This window comes from Artibeus jamaicensis, unplaced genomic scaffold (genome assembly GCF_021234435.1).
Source record: "Artibeus jamaicensis isolate MK-2021 breed Jamaican fruit bat unplaced genomic scaffold, CSHL_Jam_final contig_76, whole genome shotgun sequence".
NCBI lineage: Eukaryota > Metazoa > Chordata > Mammalia > Chiroptera > Phyllostomidae > Artibeus > Artibeus jamaicensis.
The window spans coordinates 13,683,313-13,705,406 of record NW_026521954.1 but is presented as its reverse complement, the minus strand read 5'-3'; the positions used below and the strand labels follow the sequence as shown (position 1 = coordinate 13,705,406).

Genomic DNA, 22,094 nt, shown 5'->3' with positions numbered 1-22,094 from the left:
TCATCTTTGTGGGGGGGGGGGGAGTGTTTCAACACATTTATTTTGGGGAGCACATCCAGACCATAGCACCTTCTGTTCTTTGTTTCTCTCTTCACTACCCTTAGCTCCCCACACTAAAGAGAGACCCTAGCAGACCTACTCCTTTCTATTCTGTCCATTCACAGGAAGGGAATAGGTTGACTATTCCGCGGGGCTCCAGAGCCAAGAAGTAGAGAGGAAATCACAGGAGGCCAGGTCAGAGCGCACCGTCAGGGCAAAGGAATGCTCGCAGTGTGGCGCTGGGCAGCTCGGGCTCAGCGAGAAGGGCCACTGGGAGCCCCGGCTCTTCTGCACTTACAAGCTGAGCAGTCACCTCCCTGCCCTGGGCCTGGGGTTTCTCCTCGGTCAGATGAGACCATTCCACTGGATTGCTGTGAGGATTAAATCAAGGGGTATTCACGAAAGATGTGTGGAATAACACGAAGACCTAAAGATCTAATGCGTGCCTCATTAAGAACACTGGCTAAGGTCAGAAAAATAGCTATTACTAATGGATTGGATCACCTTGTAAGGCGCTGAGTACTTTGAACTAGAAAAATTCAAGCACAGGAAAGGTTGCCACCTCTGAGGTGTGTAAGGATCTCTGCCTCCATTAAGAGGCTGGCGGAAAGAAACTCCGTGATCGCAGCTAATGGAGGGGGGGCTGGAACCTAAGACAAGGGAAAGATCGTGGACCCCACTTGGCCTTGGGGGCTACTCTTACCCTCCTCCCCTTACAGATCTACCCTGTCCATCACTTCACTGTTCCTGGTGTGACTTCCCAGCCAGCTTGCTAGTCAGTTGGCCTGTTTGACTCATGGGGTTTGCATTTGTCACCAAGACTCAAACACACACTTGTTTTGATTTCTTTTTGTAAAATTAGAAGCGTTTGATGCAATGACTCTACCTAGACACAGCTGGTAAAGGAGAATAATGCTCAAGTGCGCACGGTTTAAACACAATGCAGACAGTAATTAGAAAGGCTATCTTTAGATGTTTAGGACAAGCTTTTTCTCAGAATTGCACTGCAGTTTTCTCTGAGTTGGGCTTTTCAGTGCATATGTATACACAGAAATACTAAAAACGTAAGAAAATAGAGCAAATCAGTGAGTGCTTTGGTCAACTTGAAAGATGGCAGGAAATCAACTGATTTTGGGTCTGACATTTTTGACTGAATGCATAAAATCTTTACATTCTCCATAATTTTCGTGATGAGCATATGAGCTAATAATCGTAGGTGACAGATTGTGACTGATAAGATGATACAATATCCTCGAAGAAATGCTCAGCCTGTGCTCGGCCTGCAGGGAGGGTAGAGAGAATGACCCAGATAATAAAGTTAATTAATCACGTATATCAGGAAAATTACACTTTTACTTTATTTATTTATAAAAGATTTTATTTATTTCTTCTTAGAGAGGGGGGGAAGGGAGGGAGAGAAACATTGATAAGTTGCCTCTTGCACACGGCCTGACTGCAGACGACCCAGCAAGCCAGGCATGTGCCCTGACTGGGAATCGAACCAGTGACTTTTTGCCTTGTGAGAGGATGCCCGGCCAACTGAGCTATACCAGTCAGGGCACACATTTTTATTTCAGGTAACAAAAATGATATAGTCATGATACATGATCATAGAATCCAATCAAACAAGGTCTGCCAATGAACAGAAGTTACTTCTTTCTTTAAATTAGCAAAATAGCAGCTGTTTAGCCTTTTGCAAAAAGGCCAGTTGTTTCACACTTAATAGGCTATCTCTGGTCTTGGCTAAGAGCCCAAAATATGTGTATTCCTGGGCTCGCGTAGGTTCCAGAAAGTCAAACTTGTCAGTATTATGCAAACATTCACTGTGCATTCAAAAAACTCTCATTTAGTCAAGAGCGATGTGAAATGGAAGGCGGCACGTCAATACCTATCACCTCGGATCGCTTCCGCACTGCAGCAGCGTGCTTTGTTTCTGTGAAGCAATCATAATATCGGGACGGGCCCTTCCGATCTTTCCTGCTTCTCATTTCTACTTAGATCCACTCCCGAGCTCTCTATTGCATCCCTCTGATCTTCACATTTTTCTCTGTTCAGAAAGACATCTGGAAAAAAAGGAATATATTAAAGGAGTGAGTGAAGGGGACTCATTTGCCTTTTTGACATCCTAAGGTGCCCCCAATATTATTAAGGAGGAAGATTATTTCAAATGGAGGCTTCCCGAATGAAAGCAGGCTAGGCAGGGGGGGAGAAGGTGCTCAAATAGTGAACTCTTTCAAAGACAAGTAGGGTTCCAAGCCATCCACAGGGCTGCAAGAAAGTGATGGAGCCTGGAGAAAGTGCCATTTTTTCACAGGAGCAGAAAACCAAGAGGAGCCATGCATGCTGTGCTTTTAAAGAGACAGTCAAGATAACCACAGGGGGCAAGTAGCTGGCCTTTGGAATTCCTTAAAGAGGAGCTTGATCCCTTTATGACCCATGGTGAACAGGGGTGCCACGACTCCAGCCGGAAAAGCGTGTCCGAAGATGCTCTCCAACACATGAATGACTGACTGACTGGTCCCAGAGCCCTTTTATAGAACTTCACACTGTGATGGTGGTGTATGTTTGGGAGGAATGATGATGGGAAAACGAATTTAGCTTATTTAAGATTGCCAACTGGGAGGAAGCTCCAGCAGGGATGGAGCTGAATGCCATTAGGAGCTTCCCAGCCAGAGAGGCTTCAGGAATAGATATGCAAGGCGAGGAAGAAAGGGGGGCGGGGGGCAGAGGAGGCCTGGCAAGGGAAGGAGTTAGGGGTGAGAAATGCCTGGTTTACGAAAGCCAATCCATTTCCACAGGCCTTAATTAAAAGAACGACAAACACTCGTATGTAGAAAACCTCACCTGAAGGCTTTCAGGTACAGGGAGATCACAAGAAACGCAGTGTGTGCAAACAAGCTTTCATTAAGAGAACTGTCAGCTCTGTTTCATTTATCCAGACTATTCTGCATTCTGCTGGCAACCGAGCTGGAAAAATAATGGAAGGACAGATACACTTGAAGAGGTAAACAAAGGTGGGAACCTTCCAGCTGCAAAATAGGACAGATGACAAAGCGGCCAGGGAAGAGAGGAGATGAGACGGCATTTTTCTTGACAAACCACCACCCATCCCCCCCACTCCACCCTCATCAGTAACATCATATGCTGGCTTTTTAAGGAGAAACAAATAAAACAAACACAGACGTGTTGGGGTTCGGGGACAATGCTGTTGGTGGTTTAACTCAAATTTATTCCCAACTCTTCCATTATTTCTCAAGGCCTGATTTTTGTTTTGGTGTTTATACCCTCTTAGAGTCTGCATGCTCAGGCACAGGCCCTGCCCCCAGTTCAGACTGATCTCAATGAACCTAAACCCAAGACATAATTTCATCTCCCTTGCCAGGAATTAGTTTAGACATAGATAGGTATGCAACAATTGTTACCTATGACACATGACGAGAACTGAGTTTTTTGCTCTTAAACATACACACACAGGAGGAGAAACTTTCTTCTGCCTTTGAACATAGAGGTGAGAACAGGTGATGACTGGAGCTGTTGCAGCTATCTTGTGAGCTTGAGGAAGCAGCTGACACTGGCAGGCCGAGCAGAAAGACGAGAACCCAGATCCTTGATGACTTTCTTCAATGAACCAGACCTGGAATGCCCTACTTCTAAAGTTCTTTTTATGCAATATAATTCATTTTCCTATTAAGTTTCTTAAAGTGAATTACAGCTGAGAGTACTGCAGGGCCATCTGGTAAACTAGGAGAGAGAATGCTGCACACTTTCACCATGACTCTTAAAAAGACAAAAGGCAACCACAAGTAATTTCTGAAATTCTCTTTAATGTCTAATGGAACACAGAACCATGTTGGGTTGGGATAGCAGAGGTGGGACAGTGTCACTTGTGTGTATAGTGCAAGGTCAAGGTTACACATACAACAGGATCAATTCATTGGCTCCAATGCCATGTCATAACATGAAACCTTCCTAGGCTGATGGCACACCCAGAGTTTAGGTTATCACTCTATGACCTCCCTGGCCTGAACCCCAAGCTCTCTGGTGCTCGTGGGAGTTTTCCTGCCCATGGTGGAATGTGTTTTAGTTTATTATAGGCCTTGCTTTTCAGAAGGTAATGTTGGGCCCTAAAGATGTGCACCTGACTGTGTGTCAAAACCAGAGCTTCTGCGGGAAGAAACTTCTTTTATTATTATTGTATCAAACCTGGCTGCGTTTCCCTCTGGTGACTCTGGTGTCCTATGCAGTAGTGCTGAACATTTGCAGACGGCCAAGGCCTAGTGCAGCAGCAAAATGACTTCTGTGGCTGCTCGGCTGTGCATGCTCCACAGCTGCAGAAGCAACCACCCTGGAGGGGAAGTGGAGGGGGCAGGCCTCGGGAGGGGGAGCACGGGGGGGGGCGGTGAGTGGGGCACTGGGGCCTAGCAGGCAGGGGCAGGTGGGGTGTCCAGCTTCTCAGGGGCAGCAGTACCCTGGCTCGGTCATGGCCCCATGCTACCAGCAGGGATGACCTCTGGTGAGTGGAAAAAAAGCAGCTGGCAGTCCTCCCTGCTGTGCATGTGGCAATGGACTGGACCTTCTTGTCTGTTCTTTTCCCCCTCAGGGAGAGGCAGCACAGATTCCTACCAGGCTCCTACTCTGCTAGCAGAGTGGCTCCTGCCCAGAGATGGAAATGGGGCGGGCAGGCGTCAGGGAGGGATGGCCACCCATGTGATCACAAATCCTGGGGTAAACATCCAACTTTTGGGAAGAATTTCCAACCCTTCCCACCTCAGGAGCCTCTTTTTTTCCCCTGCAGGGGAGTCTCTCAAAGGAGCGATTCTGGTTCTCAGAGGTCTTTTGAGCTTTGGGATCTGGTATCCAGTCTTTCTGAGAAAACAAACTGAGTTCAGCTCAAAGAAAATTCTACCATTTGATGAGCCTTCAATTTTCTGCAATGCCAGATGCGGCCAAGAAAAGCCAATTTTATCCCCAAGAAAAGAACCAGGTAGCGGTGACCACTCCCTCCTTCCCCACACTTGTAGCTGGTACTGGGTTCCACAGCCTCCACTCCAGGCTGTAATAAAGTTATTTTGTTTTCCTCTCTCCCCACTCTAGGGCCACAAGCTCTGTGTCTTATCTTTAAAATCCCTGTACCTGGGGTTACAGGTGGGGCACAAAGGAGGCAAACTTCACATTCTGTTGGAGGGGCGAGGGGTTTGAGGTTTCAGGTGGGGGCAGGACACTGGCCCCAAGCAGCTCTGTCTTGGCCCATCCCCTGTGGCCACAAAATCCTATATGCAGCCAGGTTGAATGAGAGACACACAGCATCCCCAGGCCCTCATCTCATCTCAGAAACAAAAAATCAACAGCAAACCCCCCCCCCCCCCCCCCCCCCACCAGTCCCCTTCCTCCCTTCTTATCCCTGCATCAATCCAGGTCGATTAATCCTCCAGAATTACAGGCTGCAAACCTCAGCTCTAGCAGTCAGCAAACGGGTCTCCACAGGGGCTGTGGATTTCAAACTGCAAGCCCAACCTTCTGAGCCAGCTTAAGCCCCGTTCCTGCCAGTTAGAGCCACGGCAGACAGGGCTGCAGGCGGGGTGCCGAGAACACCCACGACGGCAGGTCCTGCCGGGCCCTGGCGTGACAAAGGGCGGCGGCGAGCCCTCTGGACCCATTACGCTCAATCACACCTTTCTCTCCAGCTGCCTAACCATTACAAAGACTGAGATCTGATTAAAAATCCCATTGGTTTCCAGCTCTTCCCATAATTTGGATCAACAACATTAAATGCTAACTAAAAAAAAACCCCTTATATCTAATAAAACAAGCACTGACAGAAAGACGGACGCAGAAAACCAGCCATCTGGCGGAGGTGGTCCCGCGCCTGGCCATGTTCGCAGCAGCGCGAGTTCTCTGCAGACGGAGATGACACCTGAGGACCCGAGTTTAATAAATCGGGCCGTGCTGGCATCCTCAGAATCCATCACAGTTTGCGGCAGGACCTGTGTCTTTTCTCACTTGCAGGCTTGGAGGTGTTTTAGGAGAAAGCAGCTTCAGAGAGCTGTCTGACACTGAATTCTCTACAGTCCCAGTGCCTTCGGCATGTCATCGTGCCAGGTCCTTGTCCCCTTCATGTGTTCACAGTGCTCCTTGGGCCGCCACCCTCTGCAGTCTCCTTGCCATCTTCCAGGGTGGAGGCCTGGGCCTCAGGCTGGCTGGACTCAGAGGAGTCCTGGCAAGGTTTGGGGAGCAGCGCCTTGGAGGTCAGGCCCGGGGGCGACGGTCCCACCCGGTCCGTGAGACCTTCCCCGGGACTCTCTCGCCCCACCCCTTCCAGTTCTGCAGCTGCCTGCTCCTCTGTCAATTGCATTATTTCCCTTCCAAGCCTGTTTATTCCTCCTTCCTCAGAAGGTAACTGGGGTAATGAGGGATGAAAGTGCTTGTGTTGGCTCCCGCGGCTCTGATTTGCTGGGGAGCTGACAGCAGGCCTCCCAGCATCCTCCAGCGCTGTCAACACCTCCGTGGCGGCACAGCTTTCATCTCGCTCTTGCGTCTGAACCTCCCCTGGAACAGACAGAGGACAGCATCAAACCCTTGGCTGGAAGTCAGCCCTCTCTTCCTCCTTCCCTCTCCTCTGCACCTCTGCCCATGGCCCTGGGGCCTCCGAGATAGAAAATGCTTCTGCCCCGCCCCCACCCCTGCCCGAGGGGAACACTGGACTCAAGTTCAAAAAGGAAGCAGCAGGTGCTCTGGTGGTTAATGTGTCACTGAGGGAGGGACAGGAAGCATTTGGGTCGTTTCATAAGCCATCCCGTCCAGGTCCCTCGTATCTCCCGCTTTCCTCTCTGATGGTAGCTCCTTGTGCCCATTAAATATTCAAATTGAGGACAAAGGTTTTGTGTGTTCTGTAGTTCAGTGAAGGCCTGGGGCTCTTTGGAAACGAAAAGGGATTCTGCAGGCTTCAGGCGGGAGGGACTCCGTGTCCCCCAGCCTCCCCATTCTCCATCAGCACCTCGATCTTTGATGCACACACTGCTGAAGTTCCCTCAGTTTCAAACAAAACTGTATGCAAAAGCAGCTTCAAGCTCCCTCTGTCCCCAGCTAAACTGTTCCCTAAGCCCCTGCTCTAACAATAGAAATTGTAAAGCTGTAACTGATTGGAGACAGGAGAGAACTCAAGGCTTCCCCCCCCACCAGAGTGGGTGTCTAACCCTCATTTCCTACACTCACTTTGAGATGGGGCGGACTTGTCTGGCCTCCTTTTCCCAGGGAGAGGATAAGGGGCAGGACTCTCTGAGGTCCCTTCCAGACCCAACAAGCAACAGTGGCCCTGCATGATTGGGAAGCACCTGGGGAGTGAGCTGTGAGCACCTGGACATGTGAATTCAACACGAGACTCCGAGGTTCCCAGGAGTCAGGATTTTCTTGGCCCTGGGGACACACAGTGATGAAGTGTATGAAAGAGGCTCACTGGGCTGATTCCGGCCTGGGTGGATGCCTCCCAGGCTGAGCAGCCTGGGGAACACTCCCTGGTCCCTGAAGTGGAACCAGAGTAAAACCCCACTGCATCAGGCTTACACGAGATACACATACAGACGTGCTTTTGGGCTGAAAGCTGGAACTTTGGAGAACTGAGGGCAAGCTGTAGGAGGGCTAGAAAGGAAGGTGAACGGTTCTGACCACGAACTTTTCTGCTTACAACCTTCCACTGGAGGCTTGTGGTTTTTAGGAGATACCTCAATTCCTTTCCCTCAGATGCCCCCCTGGCCTGCTCCCGCTTCACCCTGTAGCCCCATTTCCCACAGTTCTCTTGCCCATAAGCGTCCTTGTGTTTATTCTATGCTGCCTTTCAGTCTGCCTGCCCCATTCGGTTTCTCTCCTTCCTAAACTGAATCGTACCAGCTCACTAGGTGCTGTTCTGTGCTGGGCTTGGTGCTGGCATTTCACACATTGGCCTCATTCTAGAATGTATGGAGGGATATCGCCTGACTTGTTCGCAGTGCCTGGGACGTTTAAGCATTCAAGAATATTAAAAATAATAATTCCTCACTTCTCTCTCTTTTTTCTGATGGAAGTATAGCATGCATAGATTGCTACGCACACATAGAAGTATACAAATCCTGAATCTACCCCTCCGTTAATCTTCACAGAGTGAACGTGCCATGTAACCAGCAGTTGCGACAAGAAACAAAGTGTCACTGACGCCCTACAAACAGGCCCCAGTCTAGGCCCCATCCACACGCCCTTCCTAGTCACTTCCTTACTGTGAAGGGGGCCCACTACCTACTTCAGTTGCCAAGGATGAGTTTTGTCTGGTCTTTGCACTTCAAACACTGAAATCAGACTGTATGTTCTGGTTTGTGTTTGTATTGGCAGGCGATAGGTAAATGTCGACTGCCGATAAGAATTAAATGAGTTTTTGAGGATTAGTCATAAAATTTAGAAAGATTATTTATTTAAAAGTACATAAATCTAAGTAGGTATGACCTAAAAATGACATAATGTAAAACGTTTCATTTAAAATGCAACTGAGAATTTCTGCAACATATACTAATACTACTATATGTGTGATCCACTTTAATTTTAATATAACACATAAAAGTGTTTCTTATGAATAGAACCTGTTGAAATAGAGTCTGAAACAACAATATAAAAAATCAGTGACAACAAGAGCTGGTTCTTTGAAAAAATAAACAAGATTGATAAAGCTTTAACCAGACTCATCAAGAAAAAAAGAGAGAGGACCCAAAAAACTAAAATTAGAAATGAAAGAAAATGACAACTGACACCACAGAAGCACAAAAGATTATAAAAAAATACTATACTGACAATTAAATGCCAACAAATTAGACAATCTGGAAGAAATGGATAAATTGCTAAAAGTATACAATCTTCTAAGACTGAATCAAGAGGAAACAGAAAATAGAAAAAGACCAATCACAACAAATGAAATTGAAGCAGAAATCCAAAAAAAAAAAAAGAGCAAAAAAAAGTCCTGGGCAGATGACTTCACAGATGAATTTTACTGAACATCAAAAAAAAAAAAATTAACATTTATCCTCAAACTATTCAGAAAAATTCAAGAGGGGGGAAGACTCCGAGCTCATTTACAAGCCCAGCATTATCCTTATTCCAAAACCAGATGAAGGCTCTATGAAGAAAAAATATTATATGCCAATATCTCTGCTGAACATAGGTGCAAAAATCCTCAATAAATTATTAGCAAACAGAATTCAGCAGTATATTAGAAGGACAATACACCACAATCATGTGGGATTTATTCCTGAAATGCAAGGTTGGTTCATTACCTGTAAATCAATTAATGTGATAATACCATATAGACAAAATGAAAGACAAAAATCATATAATCATGTCAACAGATACAGAAATAAAGAGCATTTGACAAAACCCAGCATCCATTTATGACAAAAACTCTCAGCAAAGTGGGAATAGAGGGAACATACCTCTCAACATAATAAAAGCCATATATGACAAATCCGCAGCTAACATCATACGGAACAAGGAAAAACTAAAAACATTTTTCTTCAGATCAGGAAAGTAGACAGGGATGTCCACTTTCATCACCCTTATCCAATAAAGTATTGAAAGTCCTAGCCATAGCAAACAGGTAAGAAGAATCAGAGGCAGCCAAATCGTAAAGCAGGGGTGTCCAACCTGTGGCCCACAGGCCACCTGCAGACCAATGGCTGTGAATGAGGCCCCACACAAAATCGCAAATTTACCTAAAACAGTATGAGATTTTTTTGTGATCACATGTCACAATGTATTCAGTGTATGGCCCAAGAAAACTCTTCATCGTTCAGCGTGGCCCAGAGGTGCCAAAAGGTTGGATACCTGTATGTAAAGGAAGAAGTAAAACTGTCTCTATTTGCAAATGACATGAAACTGTACATAGAGAACCCAAAGGTTCCACCAAAAAACTACTAGAGCCCTACTAAATGAGTTTGTAAAGTAGCAGGTTACAAAATAAATATTCAGAAATTGTTTGCATTTTTATACTCCAATGATAAACTGTCAGAAAGGAAAACTAAGAAACAATTCCACTTACAGCTGCATAAAAATAAACTACCTAGGAATAAATTTAACCAAAAAAAGTCAAAGACCTGTACTTAGGAAATTATAAGACTTTGAAGAAAGAAAATGAAGAAGCACAGTATATGCTTCCATTTACTGTGCTCAAGAATAGAAAGAATTAACATCTTTAAAACATCCATACTACCCAAAGCAATCTATAGATTCAATGCAATGCCTATCAAAATACCAATGGCATTTTTATAGAACTTTCAGTAATCCCAAAATACATATAGAACCACAAAAGATTCTGAACAAACACAGTGCTCTTGAGAAAGAAGAACAAAGCCGAAGACGTCACACTACCTGAGATCAAAACACACTGCAAGGCTGCATAATCACAGCACAGGGTAGTGTGGCAAAACGAACACAGGGGTAAATGGAGCAGATTTGAGAGCCCAGAAATCAACACATGCCTCTGTGGTCAGTGAATATATGACAAAGGAGACAAAACATACAATGGGGTGAAGACAGTTTATTCAATAAATGTTAGAAAAACTGGACAGATAGATGCAAAAAAAAAAAAGAAACCAGACCACCTTCTTACACCACACACAAGAATAAACTCAAAATGAATGAAAGACTTGAAACCATAAAACTCCTAAAAGAAAACATAGGCAGTTAACTCAATGACATTTCTCTTACCAATATTTTTATATCTCCTCAGGCAAGGAAAATAAAAGAGAAACAAATGGGACTACATCAAACTAAAAACGTTTGGCATTGCAAAGGAAACAATAAACAAAATAAAAAGACAGCCTACTGAATGGAAGAAGATATTTGCCCATAATACTTCTGATAAGGAGGTAATATCCAAAATTTATAAAGACCTCATACAACTCAACACCAAAAAAACAAACACTACAATTTAAAAATGGGCAAAAGTTCTAAAAAAACACTTTTCCAAAGAGGACATACAGATGGCCAAGTAGACATGTGAAAAGACGCTCAACATCCCTAGTCATCAGAGAAATGCAAACTAAAACCACCATGAGATCACCTCACACCTGTATCATCAATACATCAACAAGTATTGGTGAAATGTTGCAGAAAAGGAACCCTCATGCACTGCTGGTGGGAACGCAGACTGGTGCAGCCGCTATGGAAAGCAGTGTGAAAGTTCCTCAGAAAATTTAAAATGGGACTGTCTTATGACCCAGCAATTCCACTTCTGGGTATATGTCCAATTCCGCTTCTGGTTATAAAGAAACCCAAAACACTAATTCAAAATGATATATGCACCTCTGTGTTCACTGCAGCATTATTTATAACAGCCACGACATGGAAACAACCCAAATACCCACTGATGGACAACTGGATAAAAAAAATGGTACATATACAATGGAATATTACTTAGCCACTAAAAGGGATGAAATCTTACCATTTATAACAGCATGAAGGGTGGGCCTAGGGGGTATTATGCTAAGTGAAATAAGTCAGACTGAGAAAGACAATGTTTTTTTATATGCAGAATCTAAAGAACAAAATAAACAAAACAGAGACATTCATAGGTAGAGAACTGACTGATGGTTGCCAGAGGGGAGGGGCATTTGGGGGGCTGGGTCAGAAAGGTGAAGGGATTAGAAGTACAGGTTGGTAGTTATAAAATAATCATGGTAATTAGTAAAGTATTATTAAAGTACAGCATGGGGGAATATAGTCAATAATATTGTAATCACCAGGTATGGGGCCGGAGGGATAACTTCATGAATTATACAAATGCATAACCACTATGCAGTATACCTGAAACTAACATAAAGTAATATTAGGTGTCCACTGTAATTGGAAAATAAAATTTAAAAAAAGAATAGGACATGTTTTGAGCATCTATTTAGTTTAAAAGCTGGATGCGTTGTTGAGCATTTAGTTACTTAAAATAGTATTTAGTGTTTCAAGAAACTTACAGTGGCTGAACACTGCTAAAGAAAAGTCCATGAAACTTCAGAAGTGAAACATTAGAGAGAAAGGACTGACCATAAGACTGGACTGAAGCCACTGGAATGAAGAAGGGGGAGGCTACAGCGAACGGAGGGAAGATGGACGTGGACGGAGCTGCGGGCCGCACAGTCCGCAGGCTGGGGTCACTGGGGAAGCCGCTGAGGGTCTCTGCCCAGCCAGGCAGGCCGTGACCACAGTCCCCACACCTCTCCAGTCCTTCCCATACACATTTGCTTTCACCTTCAGAAGAAGCCATTTTCTTTCTCTTTAGCCTTTTTGATATCCATAGAAAAAGTCCCAGGGACAGAAGTTCAAACAAATGTGCACCGCACTTTCTAAAGTGTGTGCTTAGTCACAGGTAACTATGTATTGCTCTCCAGAGAACTCATTGACCTCAGCAAGTATTGTACCTGAAACGAGACCATTACTCGTGCCTACAATGAAAGTCATAGTGTATAAATGAGTGAATAAAGCAAGCCTTGATTGAAAAACGTAACTATTCAGGTCTACTCAGCCAGGATAATTATGTTAGCTCCTAATCAGTTCCTTTGCTTCTAGTCTCCTGCTCTAATCCAATCTGTTTGGAGAAGGACCTTCCCTAAAGCTTTTATAAGCTTTACTCAAAGTGGGGTCCATGGACCAGCTGAGGCTGCATCACCTGGGAGCTTGTTCAACATGCAGGCTCTTGGGCCCTACCCCAGACCGACTGGTTTAGAACCTGCATTTTTAACAAGGTCAGAGGCAATCTGCATGCACATTACAGTTTGAGAAGCACTGTGAGCTTAAAACACAAATTGGACCATGGCCTTTGCCGCTGTAAGACCTCCAGACTCTGCCACTGCCACAGGAATGGAGCCCAAGCCCTTAGCATGACATTCAAGAACTTCATGACCCAGCAACACCCATGACCTTTCTACTTGAAACCCCAGCTTTTCTCCTTATACCCCTAGACTCCAGCCACACTGACCGGCATCCCAGCTCTGCCCTCTGTGACCATCATTCCTTTATGCATTTAGATGGCCAACTTGAAGAGTCAGCTCCACCTCCTCCATGAAGCCTCCCTGATTAAATCTGACCAGAAGAAACCTCTCCAGTGTCCCAATCTCCACAAGGCTGTGTCGGGACCTCCAAGGGAACACAGCATTTCTTTTTAGCCTTAAATGATTACATATATATAGTTTAGCTTATAAAAACCAGCTGAAGTATAAAATCTTAGCAGATTAATTTTTTAACTCTGCCAGTGTTCTATGGGAGGGGCTCAATCAATAGCTTATTAAATGTCTGAATCTATGGCTATATGCATTAATTCATGAATAAGTGAATATATTAGTACATTTAAATACTGCATATTAATAAATAAAACAATCTTTGAATTTATGGTACTTTTTCCAGGTTGTATTCAGGTTTCTACCCTAAAAGTTCTCACTACGACACTTTCAAAAAAAAAGGTGAGGGAGATATTTCTAACTCAAACATGTAGCTACATCTGAGGCACTAAGGGAAGCAGTCACGTGATTTTCACAGTAACAAGTGGAATTTTATAGTAGTTGCACAGGGGGCATGAGCATCACGGAGTCAAAATGATCAAGCTTCCAGAATGGAGCAAGAAGCTGTACTCGGGAGGAGTCAGTGATGGTCTTTTCTGCAATGAAATGTTTTACCAGAGTGAGATGAATAAACTCCTTCTGGAAATTACTCTTATGACGTTATTTCTTCCAGGACACCTAACAGAATAGTCGGGTGGCACTGAACAATTAATTAACCCTACCAGGAACAACCTCGTCCCTAAAGCATTTGTGGTGTTTTTCCTGTGGGTCAGGTCGATCTTCTCTGCCTTCATTCACATCTGAGTGAGGGTGGTCTAATTAGACTGGGGACTTCTGGCCACTGGCCCTTTGCCTCATGCCACTTCTTTTTTATTTATTTATTTATTTTTAAGATTTTATTTTTAGAGAGGGGGAGGGAGGGAGAAAGAGAGGGAGAGAAACATCAATGTGTGGTTGTCTCTTGTGTGCCACCTACCGGGGACCTGGCCCACAACCCAGACATGTGCCCTGACTGGGAATCGAACTGGCGACCCTTTGGTCCATAGTCCAGTGCTCAATCCACTGAGCCACACCAGCCAGGGCAGGCCTTGTGCCATTTCTGTAGGTGGCAGTCTGCACATAATCAAATGTATGAATCTTTCTGGAAATGGCAAGCCCCTGAGAGTAGCAGGGAGAACTTTGGAACTTTGATTTGGGGGTGTGGGATGGGGAGCAAAACCGCAGTCATCATCAGAGACCCAACCATAGCTGCAAAGGGAATGAGCGAAGCTGAAGTTCCGCTGTTTGCTTCTCTCGGGGATTGCTCTCTGATAAAGGCCCGCTTTTCAGAGCCTCAGGGCCTTCAAGACATAGAGGCCGGGCTCCAGGACCAGCTCATGGACCCACAGCAGATTTACCAAAACGCTCCTCCCTTTTGTTTATCCAACAGGTGCCTGAGAAATATCCTGAAGTCATTACCAGGAGACCAAAAAAAGCTACTGAAAATGCCAGGACTGTTGAAGCCAGGGCCCTCTGGTTCCCTGCGGTGGGAGCGAGATCTCCCTTTAATTCTGCGATTCTGGAACATTAACTCTTAAGCTGCAGCAACTTCATCTTCCCTCTGAGAACAGACACACAGCATTGCCATCTTCACAAAAGAGAGATTTCTGAACTTGCCCAGAGTAGGAAAATATTGTTATAAATAACAGTAATTATCCCATGCTGTTTTAGCCAACAGAATTAGTATCATTAATAGTTATTAATAATAGTACACATTAATAACGATGAGGCAATCAACTGATACAAATGCATTATGACATAATAGTGTGCAGAGCAAAAAAATTTCCTCCCAAACAATGAAGAAACAGTTGTTCTTTGAAGGATAGATTGCTAGTTACCTAAAAATGTACCCCCTCCCCTCCCACTGGCCCAAAGGGGACATCGGTCTTCTTTTGTTAACTGATCCCTGATGGGCTCTGTGCCCCTGAGTGTGAGCTGCTTCCAGTGGGAATGAGTCAGAGAGTGGTGACGAGGCAGACCATCCCCAACACCGAACGCTGCTACACAAATGCTTCCTTGTTCCTGCCCGTGCTGCTGAGGGCCGGGGTCGGAACAATGAGAGCTAATGATGGAGTCCTGGAAGCTAGCATTTGAATCAGGCCATTACTTATGCCTCGCTTGTGAAACTCAGGCCCCTGCTCTATTTCAGTGTAGCAGGCCCTGACCCCCCTGGGGGCTCAACAAGCCCGGAGCAGACGGGGGGCTTTGCCCTGCCTGTGGACACTGGATGCTGGCGTGGGATGACCACCAGTCAAGACATGTTCCAGACTGCGCAGCGGGCCATGCTGTGTTGCAGACCTGCCCTGCAAACAGCCACACGCTGCTGGCTGGGAAGACCCAGCCTTGCCTTCTGGCCGGTGTGTGACCCATCCAAGTCCCGGGGTCACTCCAGGAAGTTTCCCTGCATGTGCTGGGGGGAACCTCTTTGTTGAAATTCCAGACCTGCCCGAGCGTCTATTCTTACCATTCCAGCTCTATGATGAGTGATCAGCATAGGCTTCAAAACACAGCTGTGCAGATGTGTGAGTGAGCTTGTCAAGTCCAGCTCAGATTCGCAGACCCACCCATCTGACCAAAAGGCCTGTGATAAATCATACATCATTGTGGTTCTAAGTTCTGACTTTTGGGGTGGTTTGTTATACAAAAATAGCTAACTAATTGAGCTGGTTAGCCCAGTTCTCATGTCAGAGAACTAGAAGGTTAGAAAGGCAGGCTAGGCTAGGCCGCAGAGCCGCGAGTTCAAGTAGCCACTGCAGAGTTTGGAGCTGGGTACAAAGAGATGGAAACCGGTACTCAAGGGGCTTCATGTTAAAGCTGCAGGATGAAGACGGGAATGCAACCAGGAGAGGACGGAAGCCCTTCGAGGAGCTAGGGCCTGTGCCGGGTCAGAGGTGGTAGGAGTGGAGGTACGAGGAGCTCTGACGAAAGGGCTGGGCTGGAGGCCAGAAGTGGGTGGGGAAGGAAAGTTGACAGGGCCCTGTGGTGACCCTAAGGCGTCAAGCCTGGGTGGCTGGGAGCATGGCGACTAGGGGATGAGGCAGGAAGAGTTGCTGGCGTCAGTCTTGAGACGTCCGGAGGGTACATGGGTGGGAAAGTCTGAGCCTGGGGAAATGTGGGACTGTAACTCTGCAGATAGACCCAGTGGGGGGAAAATATTTTGAGAATATTTTCATGGAGGTGATGGTCGAAGGCATGACTCTGCAGCAAGAGAAGATGGAGAGAAAATGTATTTGTTCAAGGAAAGTACCTTGACCCTCACATGTAGGGTGCATTAGTCATGTACTGCTCTGTAACTTAGCAGTATTAAGACTCAGGAGCCTGGGTGCAGTTTATCTGGGTGGTTCTGGTTAATGGTCTCTCCTGAGCTGACGGCTTGCCTGGGGCTGGAGAATCTGCCTCCCAGATGGCTCCCTCACTCGGCCAATGGCTGGAGGCCTCAGCTCCTCAGCACACAAATGCATGTAGGGCTGCTTGAGCATCCTCATGAAATGGCAGCTAGTTTCCTCCAGAGTGAATGATCCGAAACAGAAAGAGCAAAGTGCATGTCACATGTCTTCTCTGACCAAGCCTCGGGAGTCACATACTGTCACTTCTGCTGTGTTGTGTAGTTATGCAGATCACCCTTGACACAATGCAGGAGAAGATGACACAAGGGCATGAATGCCAGGAGGAGGGGGTTGTGCGGAGCCTTTTGGAAGCTGGCAACCACACCGGGGATAGAGGAAGAAGATGAGCCAAACTTAGAAGATGTGAAGGACAGTCTAGTTGGAGAGTCAAGACTGCCCCCTGGGAAGAGATCTGGCTCTCACACCTGCTGGCCCAGCTGCTCCCTAAACGGTCCCCTTCGGAACACCCGGCATCCAGAAAGTGTGCCTGGTAGAGCAGAAAATTTTTTACCCATGCAGCTGACTCCCAGGCCACTTACCATCTGCCAGACAACGTGCCAGGGTTTTTCTGAGGTTGGCACCACCACTTATAGGCAAGGAAATGGGGCTGATGTTACCAGCCCAAGTCCTCACAGCCAGTGCGACGTGGGGCTGGAATTCGAACCCAAGTTGTCCAACAAAAGGCCTCACTCTTAACCTCTGCGCCACCGTGCAGAGAGTGCAGGGGCCTGCGTTCTTCTGCTGGAAGCTCCAAATGAGATGAGCCCACGTAAACACCAAGAAAGAAGTAACTGAGGAACACGAGGAATGACCAAACAGTGCCCCTGAAGCTGTGGGAAGGGCAAGGACTGCTGTGCACTGAGCCCTCCTCTGTGCCAGGCACAAGACAAGCAAAGGTGAAGAAACTGAGATGTGCTTACCGTCCTTGGGGTTTGCTTTGTGCTCAGTGGGCTGCTCAACCAACTTCAGCAATGGAGATCTGGACCTCTGCACGGTGGGGAGAGTCGGGTCACTGAACAGTATGGTGTCCTTGCCCCCTGCCATGGAAATGGGGAAAATGGACACGTTAGGGCCTCAGTGGGGTCGCTGCTATAGTACCCTCACCCCCGCACCATGGACTGGCTGGTGAACATGCACCTTCTTCAGCCACGGGTAACACTGTGCAAGGGCAATGGCCAGCAGGCCCTTTCTGTAACGTGAGGACAGGTAATGGCTGTCTAAGAGGCAGCTTAGGATATGGCTGCCCACAGATGCCACCAGTAAGGGGCAGCCTGTATGTCGGCCAAACACTGGGTGGCACTGATCGGGTGACACAATAACACTACAAACACCAGCTGGGTGCTTGGGGGTGCAGGCTTTGGAGCCACACTACAGTGTTGTGTTCTGGACTCCATCCCTTCCCAGCTGGGTGACTCTAGGCAAGTCACTTAACCTCTCTGAGCCACAGGGCCCTTGCCTGTTAAATGAGGACAAATAACAGCACCCACCTCACTGGGTGGGTTTGATGTCAGGCACTTAGCACTCAATAAATGGCACCTACTAAAATCACTACTTTACAAGGCACCTTCCACAGCACTGTCATATACACTATATCTGATTTAATTTGACTTGGTCATTAAGACTGAATAATAACTCTGTGGTAAGTCAGGTAGTATCAGGTCCCTCAAATGATCATAGCTAAACTTTCACTTAGAACAGAGAGTCCCAGAGCAGCCAAAACCTTTGATCTATTTGCATGAACTCCCTAAGTGGATAGAGAGCGCATGAGGCAAAGAGAAGGAGAAAAGGAGAAGCATTATGACTCTACTTTGAAGGCCATGGCGAGTGATGGAGGTGAGGAGCGGGGAAGCATGGCTTTGAAACAGGAACAGTGCGAACACAGACTCAAAACACACAGACACAAAGGGCGGCTGCCGCAGCAGCTGAAAGAACCCAGCAGGCAGGACTGGATCCCAGACTTCGCTCCACGAGGCCCCGGCACTGTCTTGGTAGGAACCGCTGTGCCGAACCCCGGACCCCAGGGGCCACGTCCCAGCCTGCCCTTCAACCTTAGCTGCCCAGCTTTGTGCAAGACCCTTTCCGAAGCCACGCCATTAAATGGGGCTCAAGTCAGAGGCTCTAAAGTTCTGTGATCTTGTTTCAGGCTCAACAGAGCACAGCAGAATTCGTGTGAAGACTTTCACTCCTTTGGTCTGAGTCCTCGATTTGTTTATAGCACCATCTTCCCATTTGGCCGTATCTTATTAACTCGGTTCCCGAGACTGCAGTAGAGAGTTTGCACGTGGTAGGCGCCCGATAAGCATCTGATAAACGTGTGAATAAATGGCAGACACATCCTCGGGAATCCTGATGTCTTGCGGACCGCCACTCAGGCAGATGGTGTGAGTTATTAGCAGCCGTGGCACTCTGGTTTCTCTGCTCTCTGAAGGTCTTCCCAGAAGAACGGAAATCTGATAGGAGCTGACTCTGAAATTCCCCACCAACACAGCTACTCCTCACATATGGCAAAAATCCAGAAACCTTCCTGTTCCCAAGAAGGCTTCCCTAAGAGAACCATTGGGATGTCGTTGAGAGACTCTCAGAATGAAGTCACCACGATCGGGCCTCCCTCTGAGCTGCAAAGGGACCTTCTGGAAGCACCTGGAGGGCTCAGCGGCTGCTCTGAACCCACAGCAGACACCTCAGGATGGACTTCTTTCTGTTTCTCGCCACTGGCAACAGTTACTGTGCGCCAGGTGGGGAAAAAGAAGCATCACTTGACCCCTCTTTCTTTCTAGCAGGTAGGCTGGCAGCTCCCTGGCCTGAAGGGGACTCAGTAAGAGACACACCCTGCCCCTCTGTGAACAACCAGCCTTCCAAGACCGCCGGGCTGTGGTGGCCAAAGAGTCAGAATTCAGGGCAGAACTGGAAGCTGCCTGAGATCCCGAGCCCTTCCTGCCATGAGGAATTCTCCAGGGTGGACTGTCGGTGGCCCTCTCAAAGCACAGGGCATCGTCCAGCCCGTAAAGGCCCCCCAAACAGTACTGGGGCCAGTGACGTCAGGCTCCTCCAAGACCCTGAAAAACAGGCACACGGGGGAGGGGACAGAAGCCGCCACGGCTTCATGTCCAATCAAGGCAAGGCCTGGGGAAAAGACACGTACCTTCCCCAGTACCTGCCTGGGGAGATCGTGTCCTCATCTTAAGGCAAAAGGCCAAGAACTGGTCATCCCTGCAAAATATTTGAAGGGTTCAAAGGTCTTTCTTGGAAGGATCCCAGCTGTATTGTTTCTAACTCAGCCTGGATTCTACTTACACTGACTGAGCAGAGCTCTAGTCTGATGAGCTGCTGGTCCATAGTTTCGCTTTGGATGTCGGGCTGCAGGATGAGGAGTGGGGCGCTAGGGTGACCCACAAACTAGGGTCAAACCTCAGCTAACGTCGAAGGTCCCCCCGATCCTCTATCCACTCAACTGGTGTCGGCTTCTGGAAGCCCCGCTGACTCCGTCTAACACAACACCCCTCATCTCCTTCTCCGAAACAAACCAAGAACTTTCAGAACGCCCATTTTCCTCCTCAGGCTGATGCTTTAAGTGGAGAAGAGAGAATAAAAACGAAAACCTCAAAGAGCCGGGCTCCGCTGTCTCCTGACTTGTTCTGGCGTTTAGGGTTTCTGTTCAGAGCGTGAGCACGTCCAGGACACCTCCTCCCGGAGCTCCCCAGGCACCACCCTCCAGGCAGAGGCCAGCCAAGGGCGGGGAGAAGGAGGCTGACCGGTGGGGGCGGAGCAGCGGAGGGTGGCTCCTTCCCGAGGGGTGTGGCCCCTCACAATAGCCCTATACCTTCTCTACCTCTCAGGGGCTGGTTAAACTGTGGAATGTGCTTTGCTGTCCAGATGATTTCTCCAAGGCTGGGACATTTGTCAAGCTCGTCTACTCCCCAGCAAGATCACAAGTTTGCCCCAACTCTGTCAAACAGCATCGAGAGCTAGATGCTGCTGTTGGCTGAGAGAGTGAGCCAGGAGGGAGAAGAAAGTCAAAGAAAAGTCACAGCAGTGCTTCTGCCGCGTGGCGATGAGGGGTTGGCTCCTTCGCCACTGTGTCTCCGAAGAGACTGTTCTGGCTTCTGACTTCCTCTTCTCCAGTCCGACTTGCTTTGTGAACCATTCCCCAGCAGATCTGATCTACTTATCGACTCTTCTCCAAGCTGCAGCTCACGGGGACAGGTGACGACTGGAAGGAAGATCCAAACACCTGGGTGCTCATACCAGCCACTGTGGCTTCACCTGACTTCCTGGGCCTCCTGAGACAACGTCCTTCCTGAAATGAGGGAGTCAGACTAGATCAGAAGGGAGGACAATGGGAACAGGAGGTGGCTTCCTGGAAAGCCACCACTGGAAGACCGCTCTGGGGGCCACATGTGAGGCCATCAAAGGACAGCCGTGTGACTAACATGCAGTGTCGGCCACTGCCGTGGGCGTGCGCGTTATACACCACATACTCGTCATCCTTGAACGTTTTGCTCTCAAGTGTTCTTCCAGGTCCAGCCCTTGCGGACACCTGCCACACGGATGTCGTGGTCACTCAGCCCTTAAGCGCGTAGCCTCTCCTGCTTTCCTCTCACTGCTTGGTGTATATTCATCTTGGTCCCTAATGGGAAAGTGGGTTCTTGGAGCAGGTGAGGAGCATGTCTCAGAATCCCTGGTACAGAGCTAAATCCACCACGCCGATGCTCGAAAAAGTACTGAACACAGCGATGGACTGGTTGATTGGAGGAGACACTGATGCTTTCAAGATGCTAGTGAATAAGAGAGAGCCAGCAATTCTCTGAAGCCATGGAGACCTAGTTGCCTCCAGTTGGCTGAAAATGCTGTAACTTGGCTCCTATCTGAGGAAAGAAAGAGGAAGAGAAGGAAGGGGAAGGAGGAGAAAGTGGGAAAAGGAGAAGAGGAGGAGGAAAAGATCATACTGCCTCTTGCTGCATCATTCAGTCCCTTCAATGGAGCCGTAAAACAATGAGCAGACAGAAGGGACCGGTGTGCGTTACACCGGAAGGGGTCTACCCCCTCACTCCCACCAGGCTTGGACAATGGTCATGAGGCCATGCTTCATTGTAACATCTTTCGCCCCAGTACCAGGGCAGTGCTATCCCACCGGGCAATTGCCCCTCTTTTTCCTGTGCTCCCACTTTGTGTCTGTGTGAAGGCTGGAGATTAGAACAGACAGCCCCATGGCATAAAACCCATTCGGCCGGGTCCCTCAAAGCTAATTTCACCATTTAATATTTACCTTGTACTAACTGAATTCTCAATTTCAATGGACTATTCTAACCAAGGAAGTGCAAGGATACACAGAGAATGCATTTCTGTTTATTTACATGCAGGGACGATATTAATGCTGATATTAGCCACACACACAGATATTTCAAATGGAACATACTCCCAAATCCTACGGAAACATTGTAGCTCAGGCCTTCAGGCAGCAAAAGGAAGGAAGGAAACAATTATTATTGCATAATAGCCACTCCAAACTGGATGCCACGTCACCAAAGGCAGAAAATTCTCAGCACTCATTGTTATTCAACTCCCAGCTTTT

At 47.4% G+C, this 22,094-nt stretch overlaps 1 protein-coding gene across 3 annotated transcripts in view; it reads right to left on the bottom strand.

Moving 5' to 3' along the window:
- Window positions 1-5,405: 5,405 nt before the first annotated feature.
- CCDC149 (coiled-coil domain containing 149) overlaps window positions 5,406-22,094 on the bottom strand; it is a 96,068-nt gene continuing 79,379 nt past the window's right edge. For all 3 annotated transcript variants that reach the window (XM_053672366.1, XM_037155508.2, XM_037155509.2), the window contains 2 exons: window positions 17,443-17,559; window positions 5,406-6,585 (listed from right to left, as the gene is read on the bottom strand). In XM_053672366.1, coding sequence (XP_053528341.1) covers window positions 6,152-6,585; window positions 17,443-17,559 — 551 coding nt within the window. In that variant the 3' untranslated portion in view covers window positions 5,406-6,151. The remainder of the gene's footprint in view (window positions 6,586-17,442; window positions 17,560-22,094) is intronic.